Source organism: Leptodactylus fuscus, chromosome 10, assembly GCF_031893055.1.
Source record: "Leptodactylus fuscus isolate aLepFus1 chromosome 10, aLepFus1.hap2, whole genome shotgun sequence".
In the NCBI taxonomy this organism is placed as follows: Eukaryota; Metazoa; Chordata; class Amphibia; order Anura; family Leptodactylidae; genus Leptodactylus; species Leptodactylus fuscus.
In genome coordinates this window covers 53,825,993-53,842,655 of record NC_134274.1, presented here as the reverse complement: position 1 = coordinate 53,842,655, position 16,663 = coordinate 53,825,993, and the positions used below count along the sequence as shown (strand labels likewise).

The 16,663-nt window shown below is 43.5% G+C and overlaps 1 protein-coding gene across 1 annotated transcript; it reads right to left on the bottom strand.

The window, feature by feature from the left end:
• Positions 1 to 2,852: 2,852 nt before the first annotated feature.
• LOC142183214 (uncharacterized) lies at positions 2,853 to 12,324 on the bottom strand. The gene is made up of 10 exons (XM_075258198.1): positions 12,236 to 12,324; positions 8,010 to 8,101; positions 7,752 to 7,925; positions 7,547 to 7,676; positions 7,307 to 7,450; positions 6,711 to 6,799; positions 6,357 to 6,456; positions 6,095 to 6,189; positions 5,919 to 6,015; positions 2,853 to 3,771 (listed from the first exon to the last, which is right to left on the bottom strand). Exons 2-10 carry the CDS (start codon positions 8,085 to 8,087, stop codon positions 2,978 to 2,980), a joined length of 1,701 nt encoding a protein of 566 aa, XP_075114299.1. The 5' UTR covers positions 8,088 to 8,101; positions 12,236 to 12,324; the 3' UTR covers positions 2,853 to 2,977.
• Between the last annotated feature and the right edge of the window lie 4,339 nt (positions 12,325 to 16,663).

Below are 16,663 nucleotides of genomic sequence, written 5' to 3'. Positions count from 1 at the left end.
AGCGAGCTGCCCTTTCTTCAGGCGGATTCCGCGGCTGATTCAGCCCCGGTGTCCACCTCGTGGCAGCCCCCTCCGGGCTAGGGCCATTCATTTGGGCCTACTCCGGAGCGGGAAGCCGCGACAGTTGTGGCAGGCGCATTTTGGCCCTATTCTGACACGGCTTCCCGCGTCAGAATCAGGACCAAAATACGCCATTCAGTGCCCCGTGTGACCGGGGCCTAAGGCAGTGATGTTGGATGAGAGGATCTGACTTGTAAGTAGCGCTCCATCCCCAAAGCGTTTGATGTTTTTTAGATCAAGACTTAGCTGGCTACTCGATTTTTCTCCACCAAGCTTTTGTCACTTTATTCTTTACATACCGCCTTACAGGTGAGTGGAAAAGCAAAGGGTCTACTACAAAGGTGGGAGTGATCACTTCTAAAATGTCTTTGTAAGTTGTAGCATTAACATTCCCCTTTACTCAAAATAAGGGGCCTACCCCAAACGCTGTGATATTACTCCATACTATTATCTATTTTATCTATTATATCTATTTTAGGGAAAGGGGGTGATTTAGAACCTTGTGCTAGAGCTGGCCTGCAACGAACAAGGTATGCAGGCATTTGCTTCGGGTCTCCGCTGTACATTACAGCAGAGACCCGATAGCTATGGTGATCGCAACCTCTACTCCAAGCCCACAGCATGCAGGAATGCGGCAATGCATTTGGAGTATAAGACACACCACTTCCCATTTTCCTCCCAAATTTGGGGGAGAATGCGTCTTATATTCTGAAAAATACAGTAATTCTGACCACATTTTTAGCACCAAACAGCTGTGAACCAAAAATGTGCCGCACTTGTATCCAAATATTGGCACGACCAGTTTAGTAAGTTATCCCCAAGTGTGTATACTTTATGTACTGTATATATTTGTTTTCAAAGATTTTACTACTTACTCTGTAGAGATATGCAGTTGTTTTTTTTTTTCTAAGTCAGTGTTTATACTGTGCGTTTTTGTTTTGTATTTAAGAATTACCTAATTTTTAGGGTAAGTTCACACGCGGATTTTTGGATCGGAACCTGAGGCCGATCCAAAAACCAGGTAGCCGCGACTGAAAGCTGGTGCACCGCACCAGCCTGCACTCCGCTCCGGATTAGACCCAATGAATGGACCTAGTCCGGAGGAGGGAGTGTCTTCAGGCTGAATCGTGAGGCGACTAACGTACGGTCATTTTAGAGACAGATACAAAAACCTGCATTGCCGTTCTTTAGAATAATAAACTAGCACAAAGACTAGACACATTTCAAAGCCAACATACACTCCGGACAATGATACAATAGTGTAAACTACACATGCAAAAATGTCCTTATCTCCTTGTAATGCAATATAAGACATTGATGTACTGGCAATAAACTGACTATCCATGTGCTGTAAAGTGGAGCCCATCAATATTAGGTTATGCAAGAAATCATAAGATAAAACTGCAGGGGTACAGTGGGAGTCTTTATCTACCTCAATATTTTGTGTTGTTTTTTAGTGTACAGGTATTGAATAGTCCGACTGTTCTTTTAATATCTTATGAATTCCACATAATAAAATAGAAAATATTTCATACATGTTTACAATTTTACAGAATTCTCTGTTTTTCAGTGTCTAAAATGCCAGAATACTTTCATGGTCAATTACAAGAAAACTCCAAGACAGATAATTAAGTGGTGTTGGACACTCCCAGGCTTCCCACAATAAGACCTCTATTTGCAAAACACTGGGGAACATAGACAGGTATATTTTAGGGTAAGTTCATATGGAGATTTCTGGTTAGGAACCTGAGGTGGAGGTCGCACTGCACCAGCATCCAGTCATGCACTCCATCCGGATTAGGCCCAATGAATGGGCCTAGTCCTGAGGAGGGTGTGTCTTCAGGCCGAATCGCGAGGCGACTCGGCCTGAAGAATGAGCACCTCACTTTTTTTCCTGGAGCTGGAAGAAACGGCTCCTGGAAAAAAGACCTGAGTGGCTTCCATTGATTTCAATGGGAGCCGTCTTTTTGGTCAGGATTTTGAAGCAGATACAGCCTCGAAATCTTAACCAAAAATCTCTGTATGAACTTACCCTAAGGGAGCCGTTACACACGATGTAACGCTGCGCTCATTCTGATCGTAAAAAGACGTTCAGAATGAGCACGTAAAAAGCAGTTCCCATTGACTTGAATGGGAGCTGGCATACATGCGATCCATATTGAAATCAGTGGGAGGCTTTTTTCCCCTATTGCTTTCAATGTGATACGCCTGTAATACACTGAAAGCATAGGGAGCTACCCCTAGAGGGCAGCAAACAGAGGCACTGTTTCCCTATTTACATCTTGGGAAACAGATTTGCATATTGTTTTCCATAATCCCCACAGTAGAGTTAAAACGGCTTTTTGTAAGACTCCACCCGCATGAGAAGGTAGCCTCTCCTTAGGGAGTGACATTATCCCCATAATATGACAGATCAGGGTCAGACCTCTGCAAGTCACACCTAACTTTAGAACAGGAGTCCTCCAACCCCTTTCCTCACAGCCTTTGTCATTAAAGTGTCTGCTTGCTTTTCTTGGACAGCCCATGTTTGGTTCGCTCCCTTTACTTTTATGTGCTATATTTGGAACTCCCATAGAAGTGCATGGAGAGAGTGTCAGAAACTGTATGAGGGGTTCCTATTTTTGAGAGAGTTGCAGGTGCCCGAGGTGGAATCCACATGTATGGGCAAACTCCTGTAATGTGACACAACCAAAGGTAAGTAGCATTCTAATATTGTTCTTGCCTATGTAGTCATTTAGGACCAGGGGGGTGCACCAAATACTCCTTTCACAACAGTTTGTATAAAAATATTTATTAGCAGGAGAAGCAAAACAAGATGAATACGTTAACAATGACCTACAGTACAAGCACTGAAACCTAGAATTCTATTCATCAGTCCAAATACAATCACTTACACATAGGAAGAAGGCTTCTACCCTCATAAATGATTGTGGCTTTTCTGATGTCTTATGAGATGGGCCTTCTGGGTAAAACTTTTACTACATTCAGAACAAGAAAATGGCTTCTCCCCTGTGTGAACTCGCAGGTGCTTGAGAAGCCTGGACTTGCTTGTGAAACCTTTCCCGCACTCCGAGCACGGATATGGCTTCTCCCCCGTGTGAATCCTCTGATGCTCCACAAGATGAGATTTATTCTTGAAGCATTTCCCACACTCAGAACATGGAAACGGCTTCTCCCCTGTGTGAACTCGAAGATGTTCAAGGAGGTTGGACTTAGTGGAAAACCTCTTCCCACACTGAGAACATAAGAATGGCTTCTCCCCCGTATGAATCTTTAAGTGATTCGCAAGATTAAATTTCTCTTTAAAACACAGGCCACATTCATAGCATGCATAAGGTTTGTCCCCTCTGTGAATTCTCAGATGTTTGTTGAGATGCCATTTATACCGGAAATTTTTTCCACACTCGGGACATGGAAATGATTTCACAACAGGGTTAGATGTCAATGTAAAATCAAAATGAGGATAGGGATCGGAATACATTGTATTATTTAGGTGGGCTGAACTGTGAGTAATGTGTGAAGGATCAGAGGAAAAGCTCCCGTGTATGGTGGGGTCATAGGACAGATCTAACCCATGACGGAATGTGTGCATATAGGGGTTAATATGTTTGCCTCCAGGAAAAGTTCCTGTATTGTCGACCTCTTCTGATCCACGGTGTGAATACGCACCTCGACATCTCTTCAGTGTATTGCTGCTCCTGCGTCTATCTGCTGAGAATAACAGGAAAGAAAAAGATGCATAAATGTAAGTGGGAAAAAAAACCAAATATCTAGTCTATGCAGCTTAAAGGGAATGTCTGAATGTATCACTTTTATAATAAGGGGAATTGGCTACTGGATACAGAAAGCGAGAGGAGGTTAGCTATTCCCTGTACGCCAGAAAACTGACAAAGATGGGAATAGATGTGTTGCATGTTTAGCAAATGGCCACTGTAAGGGGGGTGTCTATCTATCTTATAAAACTTACTAATCTAATGGGACAGATTTACTTATTAGACAGTCTGAAAACATGCGAGTGGTTGATGCTGAAAGATAAATCTTGTGTATCTTTACATGGTCTAGTTTCAGGGTCAGAAAAATGTTATCACATTTACACAGGCCCAGTTGCCACCATAATCCTACTAATCCTACTAATATTATAAGATGTTTGTTCCTCAATCACGCAAAAACCACTGCACGGATTTGCCTGAAATTTGGCACAAACATAGATTGGAACCCCGAATAAAACATAGGCTACTTTATATGCCGGTAAATGACGTCACTTCACGACCACTACGAACAAATTTATGTTCATTCTACACTAAAGGACCTTTGATGATGTCATCACAGGTCCTTGAGCCATCTTCAGATAGGATCACGTTGTTATGTGAGCGGCGCTATATAGGATGAAACCGGACACTGTGTACAAGGTGCAGAAAATGGAGTGTAATGGAAAGTCAGGAGAGTACAGAAACTGCAGGCTGTGTGTGGGCAAAAGGACTATATCGGGTGTAGCCTTTGTGTGAGTACGACGGGAGAATGTGGTGTTCAGCCTCTGATGGGGGAGAACTGTGGCAAATGTCAGCAACATCCCTTCAGCAGTTTCTACCACAGAAGCAGCTCGACACGCACATAACCAAACTGCTGTAATACACATTGCCAGATGTAGTAGAGCTTAGGCAGTACTGTAGCACAGCTGAGTAGGCTCTCCATATGCAAAGCTGCACATACAGTTAGGTATGCTGAGCATATTATGCAGTGATGTAGCAGAGCCAAGACATGGGAGCAAGCGGATCATCAACAAAAGCAATTAGCTAAATATAAGCGGCTCATCGCTAACAGCAACACGCAGACAAAGTCGTGGGCAGATGCTAGAAGTAAATATGGGTCACAGTGTAGAATTTCAGAGCATGGTGAAGGGTCTCTTACTTGTCACCCAGACTGCGGCACGTGGCAAAGCCATATTTAACAGCATCTCCCAATGTAACCCAATGCGTCTGCACTTCCTAATTCACAAACGCACCAGGCTTTTACAGGAGATGCTGATGGATGGGGTTGCATCATAAGTCCCTCCATCAATGGGCCTATCCTTAAGAGCTAACAAGCAATGAATAATATCTAGATTACTTCTGTGATCTGTCCGTGAGTCTGCTGTAAAGCTCATTTCTGACTGCTGTTAAAGGGTTGTCCCACGAAGTGAAGGCTGCAGGATCGTTCTCCTGCTCCATATTCAACCTGACAACGTCCAGGCTGAATGTGGGCAGCGCTCCGATTCACGTCATTGGGAGCACTGGAGATAGCCAAAGTACAGCACTGGCCTACTGCCACCAGTCCTGCAGTCCATCACAATGGTAACCTATACATTGTTCATTATTGTCTATCTGAAAATGTTGTAGACCTGCTATATGACAATTGTAGAAATAACTGTGCAGGGAGAGGAGTTGTTGCCAACACCTGCTGTAAATGGTGGATCCTGTGTTATCACTACATATGTGTTACCCGATATTGTAATCCTGCCAGTGGAGAAGTGTTCTCTACAGGACAGGAAGTGTCAGGTCACTGTGGGGATCAATGGTCAATGTGAAAACTGCTGGATGTCAGAATTAATTTTTTTAATAAATTAATTGAACGGAAAATTAGAAAAGATTAGAGATGAGCGAATACTATTCGAAACTCTAGTTTCGAATACCTCGCTCCTATAGGAATGAATGGGAGCGGGCGAACTGCAAGGGGTTAAGCGCCGGCCGCCCCCTCCCATTCATTCCTATGGAGCGAGGTATTTGAAACTGCAGTGCACTGTGAGCTGAGATTAGAGAAGCAGCAATGCAGGGAGTGAAGCCAAGAAGGAAACCTTCCTGTATTTGGAGACTGTTACTCACTTGAGCGATTGTTTTCCTCCACATGATATTGATCTCCCCTCACATAGGTCTCTTCTTCCCCCACAATACACATTTTAATGTCAATCTGGTCTTCGCCCTAAATAAAAAATATTGTATGTAGGTTCCACATACTAGCCTGCAATTTTGACACTTACACAGACCTCTGCTCTATCTACCTGATGATCATCATCATCATCATCGCCCTTCGGAGAATCCTGGGAATACAGAGGACTGGGACATCTCTTTTGTAGATTTCTTTTAATGGAGCCGTCTGTAGGAGACGCACACACCAGTGACTGAATACAAAAAAAACTTCTGGGATATTTTACCATGTTGTCCAACTGCTGGGAGGAATACTTAGATATATGAGATAATACAGAGACTGTCAGTAGAAAATGAAGCCTCCTGTACAGAGGAGAAGAAACTCGGACGACTCACCTAGGCTGATTTCCTCCTGCTCATAATGCAGATTACTCTGACCGTACATCTCCTCGTCATCATCTAGTACTTCAACTTTGATAACCTTCAGGTCTTCTACCTAAATAATCAAACACAGAAATGAGACATAGCAACCGTTCTGTATACCAGTGAGGTGCGACTTAATGACTGGTAGATGATGAGACCTGCCAGTGCTAGGTATTGTAAAGAGCTGTAGGGTGCATTCACATGGAGGAATTTGGTGTGGAAAAAGCTTCCCATTGACTTCAATGGGTTCCTTTTTCTAGCAGAAGCATAATCCCTTCTCTGTGGCCTCAACCCCAGGCATGATAAGTATATTAGCTGACGACTTACCTGATGAGCCTGTGAGGTACACAAAGGTTCTTTTGGAGAATCCTTAGCATTAGAAGATCCTTCTGAAGGATTTCTCTTATGGGATCCAACTGTAGGAATCACACAAATACAGTGAATAAGTACACAGCCCATGGCCACGATTGGTGCTTTTCTGAAGAAAAAAGAAAAAAGCAATTAAGTTTTTGCAAACTTTCTCTCCAAAAAAATGGTTCCGATGACGAGAACCAACAGTGAAATCTCCCCAAATGACCTCTCTACACATACTAAATTTTCAATTTTCTATAGTAACCATCTACTTTGAGAAGATCACTGTTCTAGACCACCTTTTCATGAAATTTTGGGTGGTCGCCTCAAAGAAGTTTGACTATATACAATTACTAAAACAAAACTCTCATATTTAGAGCAGATTTCATATAAAGATTGTAAGAAAACAGATGAAAGAGAATATGAGAGATTTCTGTAGTTAGCACTGCTGAGGAGCACGGGCCTAAACAGGTCATCTCCCATTTCTTCTCTAGTCTATTCTTAATTAGTTTCCTCCACATTAATATTCATCTGACCGCCCTAAATAATCAATAGAAATTATACCGCAATACCTGGTTCTCGGTACTGCACAGCTTTACTTTCACTTTTCCGTGACCCCTTAGCTCCAGCAATCTGACAATCCTGAGACATTTTTGAGACCTTCTGATTTTCCTTCAGCTTTGGAGTCTCTGGTGGATTCCTTCTACTGGGTTGATCTGTAGGAAAATACAGACACGGTGACTGAGCTCTTTAATGTTTGTGTGAAGAGTTGATGACGGGGGTATTCAGTTGACTCTTAAAACTGCTGTAACCTTTATCTGGCCATTTTAATGGTTGGTAATCTTCCATCCTGAAGTCCTTGTACAGATCCTTGTGTCTTTCTAAATACTCCCACTCCTCCATGGAGAAATAGAGGGTGACATCCTGACACCTTATAGGAACCTGACAACACAATGATACAGTTATTAAGTGCACACCATCCCTTATGTCACTGTATAATATCCCGGCAGTGCTCACCTCTCCGGTCAGCAGGTGAATGATGTCGTTGGTCAGGTCTAGGATCTTCTCATCATTGTTTCTCTCATGTGATTGAGGTGAAGACTCCATGACTGGGGTCTGGGGCCTACTACAAACACCTGACATGTGTGGTTCCCATATAGGTTTACTTGACTTTTTCAAAGGTCCATAATTCTAGGTTCCCAAAGACAAGATAAAATATCATGCAACGGTTTTCTCCATAATGCCCCATACGCTGCGGTCAGTATTACAACTCACCTCTCCTGTGAGCAGGTAGATAATCTTCAGAGTGAGGTTTAAGATCATCTCGGTGTTATCCGGCTTCTCTTCATCCATTATGACCCTACAGCCTAGAAGATATAGAGCCAAAAAGTATAGAAACAATAATAGTTTTATTCCATCAGTGGTACATGATACAGGACACTACATTCTGCTCCATCAGTATTACATGATACAGGACACTACATTCTGCTCCATCAGTGGTACATGATACAGGACACTACATTCTGCTCCATCAGTATTACATGATACAGGACACTACATTCTGCTCCTTCAGTATTACATGGTACAGGACACTACATTCTGCTCCATCAGTATTACATGATACAGGACACTTCATTCTGCTCCTTCAGTATTACATGGTACAGGACACTACATTCTGCTCCTTCAGTATTACATGATACAGGACACTACATTCTGCTCCATCAGTATTACATGATACAGGACACTACATTCTGCTCCATCAGTGGTACATGATACAGGACACTACATTCTGCTCCATCAGTGGTACATGATACAGGACACTACATTCTGCTCCATCAGTATTACATGATACAGGACACTACATTCTGCTCCATCAGTATTACATGATACAGGACACTACATTCTGCTCCATCAGTATTACATGATACAGGACACTACATTCTGCTCCATCAGTATTACATGATACAGGACACTACATTCTGCTCCATCAGTGGTACATGATACAGGACACTACATTCTGCTCCATCAGTATTACATGATACAGGACACTACATTCTGCTCCATCAGTATTACATGATACAGGACACTACATTCTGCTCCATCAGTGGTACATGATACAGGACACTACATTCTGCTCCATCAGTATTACATGATACAGGACACTACATTCTGCTCCATCAGTATTACATGATACAGGACACTACATTCTGCTCCATCAGTATTACATGAGACAGGACACTACATTCTGCTCCATCAGTATTACATGAGACAGGACACTACATTCTGCTCCATCAGTATTACATGGTACAGGACACTACATTCTGCTCCATCAGTGGTACATGATACAGGACACTACATTCTGCTCCATCAGTGGTACATGATGCAGGACACTACATTCTGCTCCATCAGTGGTACATGATACAGGACACTACATTCTGCTCCATCAGTGGTACATGGTACAGGACACTACACTCTGCTCCATCAGTATTACATGATACAGGACACTACATTCTGCTCCTTCAGTATTACATGATACAGGACACTACATTCTGCTCCATCAGTGGTACATGATACAGGACACTACATTCTGCTCCATCAGTATTACATGGTACAGGACACTACATTCTGCTCCATCAGTGGTACATGATACAGGACACTACATTCTGCTCCATCAGTGGTACATGATACAGGACACTACATTCTGCTCCATCAGTATTACATGATACAGGACACTACATTCTGCTCCTTCAGTATTACATGATACAGGACACTACATTCTGCTCCTTCAGTATTACATGATACAGGACACTACATTCTGCTCCATCAGTGGTACATGATACAGGACACTACATTCTGCTCCATCAGTATTACATGATACAGGACACTACATTCTGCTCCATCAGTGGTACATGATACAGGACACTACATTCTGCTCCATCAGTATTACATGATACAGGACACTACATTCTGCTCCATCAGTATTACATGATACAGGACACTACATTCTGCTCCATCAGTATTACATGATACAGGACACTACATTCTGCTCCATCAGTGGTACATGATACAGGACACTACATTCTGCTCCATCAGTATTACATGATACAGGACACTACATTCTGCTCCATCAGTATTACATGATACAGGACACTACATTCTGCTCCATCAGTATTACATGATACAGGACACTACATTCTGCTCCATCAGTATTACATGAGACAGGACACTACATTCTGCTCCATCAGTATTACATGAGACAGGACACTACATTCTGCTCCATCAGTATTACATGATACAGGACACTACATTCTGCTCCATCAGTATTACATGATACAGGACACTACATTCTGCTCCATCAGTATTACATGATACAGGACACTACATTCTGCTCCATCAGTATTACATGATACAGGACACTACATTCTGCTCCATCAGTATTACATGATACAGGACACTACATTCTGCTCCATCAGTATTACATGAGACAGGACACTACATTCTGCTCCATCAGTATTACATGATACAGGACACTACATTCTGCTCCATCAGTATTACATGATACAGGACACTACATTCTGCTCCATCAGTATTACATGATACAGGACACTACATTCTGCTCCATCAGTGGTACATGATACAGGACACTACATTCTGCTCCATCAGTATTACATGATACAGGACACTACATTCTGCTCCTTCAGTATTACATGATACAGGACACTACATTCTGCTCCATCAGTGGTACATGATACAGGACACTACATTCTGCTCCTTCAGTATTACATGGTACAGGACACTACATTCTGCTCCTTCAGTATTACATGATACAGGACACTACATTCTGCTCCATCAGTATTACATGATGCAGGACACTACATTCTGCTCCATCAGTATTACATGATACAGGACACTACATTCTGCTCCATCAGTATTACATGATACAGGACACTACATTCTGCTCCATCAGTATTACATGATACAGGACACTACATTCTGCTCCATCAGTATTACATGAGACAGGACACTACATTCTGCTCCATCAGTATTACATGATACAAGACACTACATTCTGCTCCTTCAGTGGTACATGATACAGGACACTACATTCTGCTCCATCAGTATTACATGGTACAGGACACTACATTCTGCTCCATCAGTATTACATGATACAGGACACTACATTCTGCTCCATCAGTATTACATGATACAGGACACTACATTCTGCTCCATCAGTGGTACATGATACAGGACACTACATTCTGCTCCATCAGTATTACATGATACAGGACACTACATTCTGCTCCTTCAGTATTACATGATACAGGACACTACATTCTGCTCCATCAGTGGTACATGATACAGGACACTACATTCTGCTCCTTCAGTATTACATGGTACAGGACACTACATTCTGCTCCATCAGTATTACATGATGCAGGACACTACATTCTGCTCCATCAGTATTACATGATACAGGACACTACATTCTGCTCCATCAGTATTACATGATACAGGACACTACATTCTGCTCCATCAGTATTACATGATACAGGACACTACATTCTGCTCCATCAGTATTACATGATACAGGACACTACATTCTGCTCCATCAGTATTACATGATACAGGACACTACATTCTGCTCCATCAGTATTACATGATACAGGACACTACATTCTGCTCCATCAGTATTACATGGTACAGGACACTACATTCTGCTCCATCAGTGGTACATGATACAGGACACTACATTCTGCTCCATCAGTATTACATGATGCAGGACACTACATTCTGCTCCATCAGTGGTACATGATGCAGGACACTACATTCTGCTCCATCAGTGGTACATGATACAGGACACTACATTCTGCTCCATCAGTGGTACATGATACAGGACACTACATTCTGCTCCATCAGTATTACATGAGACAGGACACTACATTCTGCTCCTTCAGTGGTACATGATACAGGACACTACATTCTGCTCCATCAGTATTACATGATGCAGGACACTACATTCTGCTCCATCAGTGGTACATGATGCAGGACACTACATTCTGCTCCATCAGTATTACATGATACAGGACACTACATTCTGCTCCATCAGTATTACATGATACAGGACACTACATTCTGCTCCATCAGTATTACATGATACAGGACACTACATTCTGCTCCATCAGTGGTACATGATACAGGACACTACATTCTGCTCCATCAGTATTACATGATACAGGACACTACATTCTGCTCCATCAGTATTACATGATACAGGACACTACATTCTGCTCCATCAGTATTACATGATACAGGACACTACATTCTGCTCCATCAGTATTACATGATACAGGACACTACATTCTGCTCCTTTAGGGATACACAATAATCTCCTCTGCCTGTGGTACGTCCCACAAACATGACGCTACATTCTGCTCCTCCTGCAGTACGTTACACAGACAGGACACTACATTCTGCTCCTCCTGCAGCACAAGCCCCGTTACCTGCCGCCTCCTTTTGTTACCCTCCACTTCCTGCCTCTTCGTTGCTTCCCTGAATGCAGGTGGTAACGTTATCTGCCTGGCCACGCCCCCTCCCTCTCAGGAGACAGCGCTTTCATTTTTCTCCTATCTTGCCCCTATAGGGACAGGGTGACGTCACTTTACTCGCCCATCTACAATGACATGGGGATGTCTCAATAATTTACTATGTGTCCTCAATGCTAGAGAGCGGCAGCCATTTTCTCGTGGTCTACATTTTCTCAAGCAGAAGCATTTTCTAGACAGTGTGAAATAAAGGAACAGCACAATGAGGTCTTACTAACAATAACTCCAATGAGATTACTGACTGTAATCCTTAATATCACAGACATTAGATACATTAATTCTCAGCTATATCATCAGTGTGCCATCTTTCCTTTTTTCATCATAGCATGAGTGACCATGGGCTTCACTCATTAGTGTGAATACATACCTCCCAACCGTCCCGATTTCCGCGGGACATTCACGATTTGGGTGACATGTCCCGCGGTCCCGGTTGGAGGGAGGTAAAGTCAAGTGATGTATCTGCTGCTCTGAGGGGGAAGGGAGGAGGGGCTAAGTGTACGGGAGCAAGCCTGGGGGGAGGGGGGTAGTTTATACTTTGGGGGGAAGGGGCCGCCAATACAGACCCGGCATCCGCTGTAATAGAGAGGCGGATGCCGGGGAGTGTAGACACCGGCACAGAAGCCTGCAACATCGCTACGCCATGAAGCCAGCAGCGACAGGAGCAAGGCTGGTATTCCGAGGGGGGGGTCAGAGGAGCGGAATAGCAGCATCGCTCCTGCCGCTGCTGGCTTCATGGCGTAGCGATGTTGCAGGCTTCTGTGTCGGTGTCTACACTCCCCGGCATCCGCCTCTCTATTACAGCGGATGCCGGGTCTGTATTACATTGTGAACGCTGTACGTCCGATGCCTAGCTGCATCGGCAGCGCACGCAGGGCCAGCGGCATAGAAGCGACGACTTCTCGCCGCTGGCTTTGCATATGTAACCCCGCCCACCAATGACGCAACAAAGCCGGAAGACAGAAGAATTTACAGAAGCGAAGACTAGCGAGTATGCGACATGGGAATACCCCTTTAACTACCCGCATTCCCTGATGTACATGTGCATGAAAAGACAGAAAGAATTTAAGAGTTTCTTCTGTCTTTACCTTGTATCTCAGTGATTTCAGTACCAACTCCAAATACCATACACAAAGAAGTCTATGGAGGGGGGAGGAGAAGTAGAGAGACAGCGATATGAGGTTGTCTACAGCATTTCTGTCAGGAGAAGGCAGGATAGTAATTCTGGATAAACCAAACTGTCTCTCTATGGAGTAGATGTCTCTCTGCTTTGAGAAGCTCTTTCTTTCCTCCACCTCCCCTCTCCATAGACTTCTATGGTAAAGTTTGATCAAATGAAGAAAAGGGCACTTTTATTTAATAAACTACATATATATATATAATGTTTCTTTCAGATTTCTGATCTGCACCTGAATGACCCAGAATGTCATGGAAGAGAAGCTGATGATTCCTATATATTCAGTATTCAGACCAATTTCACAGACTGTGGGACCAAGAGATAAACATTTTAGGTCTGAACCATTCATTGCCCTAGAACCAGCAAATTTTGTTAAATAATCAATCTCATTTCAACAAACTGCTAAATGAATCGTACAGACGACTATAATAAATTTTGTAATATATCTTATCAGTGACAAATGCCTCCGTGTGCTTTTATCAGGCTGTGTCCATGTTCCCTTTTTCTCTGCTGAACTATATTTGTCACAAGACAAACTGCAGATCATATGATTCAGATGACGTCTATAGAAGTCTATGGAGGGGTTGAGAGAGTAGGAGCGAGCAGGGAGTGCAGGAGATAAAGAGAAGAAACATATGCTGATGCTGGAGCTGACAGGAACTTTCCACCACAACCAAAGTGCTTTACTCACATCAGTACAAGTCAGTATTTCTCGCTATATGTCTTGCATGTTTCTGGGGCTGTTTCTGATTGAGAAAGAGACAGTTATGAAGCAGATTCTCCTTTACTCACTGTGAGCAGTATGTGGCACCTAGTCACCGTCTCACAAAGAAATGCAAACTATAGGTACAGCATGCGGAGGGGTAAACTGATAAAAACTGCAGAGTGTAAGTCATGGAATGACTAGACATAGTTTAGCTTATCATGTACAAAGACATAGTAGCTTATCCTGAAATGTCAAATCAAAAGACAGGTACAATTTAAAGAGTCTACCTGCATGAGCAATGTCAGGCTTTATGGTGGTGCGAATGTTACTAGAAATGTACATCATTTATTGGCTTTTGCATACACATTGGACAATCATAGATGTGTGTCTGTTTGTCTTGCCTCAGGTTCCAACATATTGCAAGATTTTATTAGAACCATGTAAGTAAAAATGACATCAACATTTTATTTAGGTCTTAAACTTGCTATGACAAAGTATGTATATAACCGAGCTGGGTGGGGCAGACCCAGCGCCGCACCTCCCATGAGGCGACCTGAAGCGAGCGCTTCAGGCGGCGCTATGCCAGGGCCCCAGGGAGGGCAGCATTTTTAGTTACCTAAGCCAGACCAGTGGACTGGCTTAGCACCGAGCGGAGGTTTGGGGAGGCCACTGGAGCAGCGCTGCTCCAGCAGCCTCCCCTCACGCTCAGGCAGAGAGCAGGTTCTCTCCGTGCCTGCTCTCTACCTTCGAACACCGCTAAGCCCCACCCCTCCGCTTAGCCCCACACCCTCCACGCTGCCACGCCCTCCGCCCCGCCCCCTCCTCCGGGGGGCGGCTTTCTCTCGTTCGACTCGGGCGGCGAAAGAGGTAGGTTCACCCCTGCTCTTTTATCTCTAGAACTTGGATGTCTGAATCCATACCTGTTTTAACTAATTGTCATTTAACTAATTGTCTAAATCTAGTAATGAAAACTATTGATATAGGGGGGAAAAAAATTGTGTATATTAACGTCAATTGTGGCCCCAAATCGAATTTTTATACTGATGACTTTTTTACGGGAGGCTGCAGGAACAAATGAGGAGGGTCTTATTGTTAGGTCATCAATAAATAAATCATGGAATCTTATAAAAATTGATCTTGGGGATTTTTTTTTGCCTGGTCTGGATTAGTGGTTACAGTATAAGGCTAAAGCCCCACGTTGTGGAAAAGCTGATTTCTTTATTCCAGCCAGGAATGGGTAAAGCAGAATAGAGAAGTATAAGAGCTTCTTTATACTTCCCATTCCTTTTGCAGACACTACTGGGTATGGCTTGATAAACTGAAGCAAAATCCGCAACAAAAAAATCAGCATTTCCAAAGCTTATCCAAAATGAGGTTTCTGGGACTTATATATTGAGGACCTATGTGATTGGTGGGGATCCAACATTTGGGACCTCCAAAGATCAGCTGGTTGAAGAGGCCACAGCATTTGACTTGTCAGTAACTACTAAGAATAGTTTGATACATATTTTAAGGGCTGTGTTTGGTATTGTGGCTCTCACCCATTCACTTGCATGAGACTTAGTTGCTGTTGTGCCATGTGACCAACAAACGTGACATCATTGACGCAGGGAAGAGCAGTAGCACTTGTGAGCACAGTGTCCCTGGTGCTTTGGTCTGGAGTCTGTCTAGTCCCTGGTCAGCTGCCATTTACACCAGCACGACTTCGAGAGGTAGCAACCAGAGAGCCTTCCTGTATGCCGAAGATCATATCTCCATAGGGGGTTAAAGGATGAAGACTGGGAAGGCTACTTAGATAATGCACTTGGGATTGGCCCAACACCAAATCGGTTAGGCAGCAAAGCGGGTACACTATCTGACACTCTCAGACTGAAAGGCCTAGGGCCCACCAGTGGTAGATGTTCTGGGGGCCCACCCAACAACTTCCTGCTAATAGCTTACACCCCGGACAAACAAACTTTAGGCCATGACTGTACTCCAAGTTGACTATTGCCTGAATTAATTTAGTGTGCGTATAGACAGTCAAGGGGTCACGGGAGTTGGCATTAATAATGACTATAGTAAAAGGCAATAGATTACTGATCAGAAGACCACATTGTAAGGGCTCGTTCACATCTGCGCCCGGTCTCCGTTCATGCAGGTTTCCATTTCCTGCACAAAACTGAGCAGGAGACGGAAACCTGCAGGACTCTTTCATACCCATTCATTTGAATGGGTTTGAAAGATGTCCGGCCATGAACGCCGGTGAGCGTTTTATGCTCTCCGCCACGAAACCGAAACCATTTTTTTTTAAATCAGACACAGAGTCGGACATGCAGTACTCTGTGTCCGTTTTAAAAAAAAAAACGGTTTTGCGGCGGAGAACATAAAACACTCACCGGCGCCCACAGCCGGACCCGGTCTGACAGCTTTCCGACTTCTGCATGCAGAAGACTGAAAGCTGAGA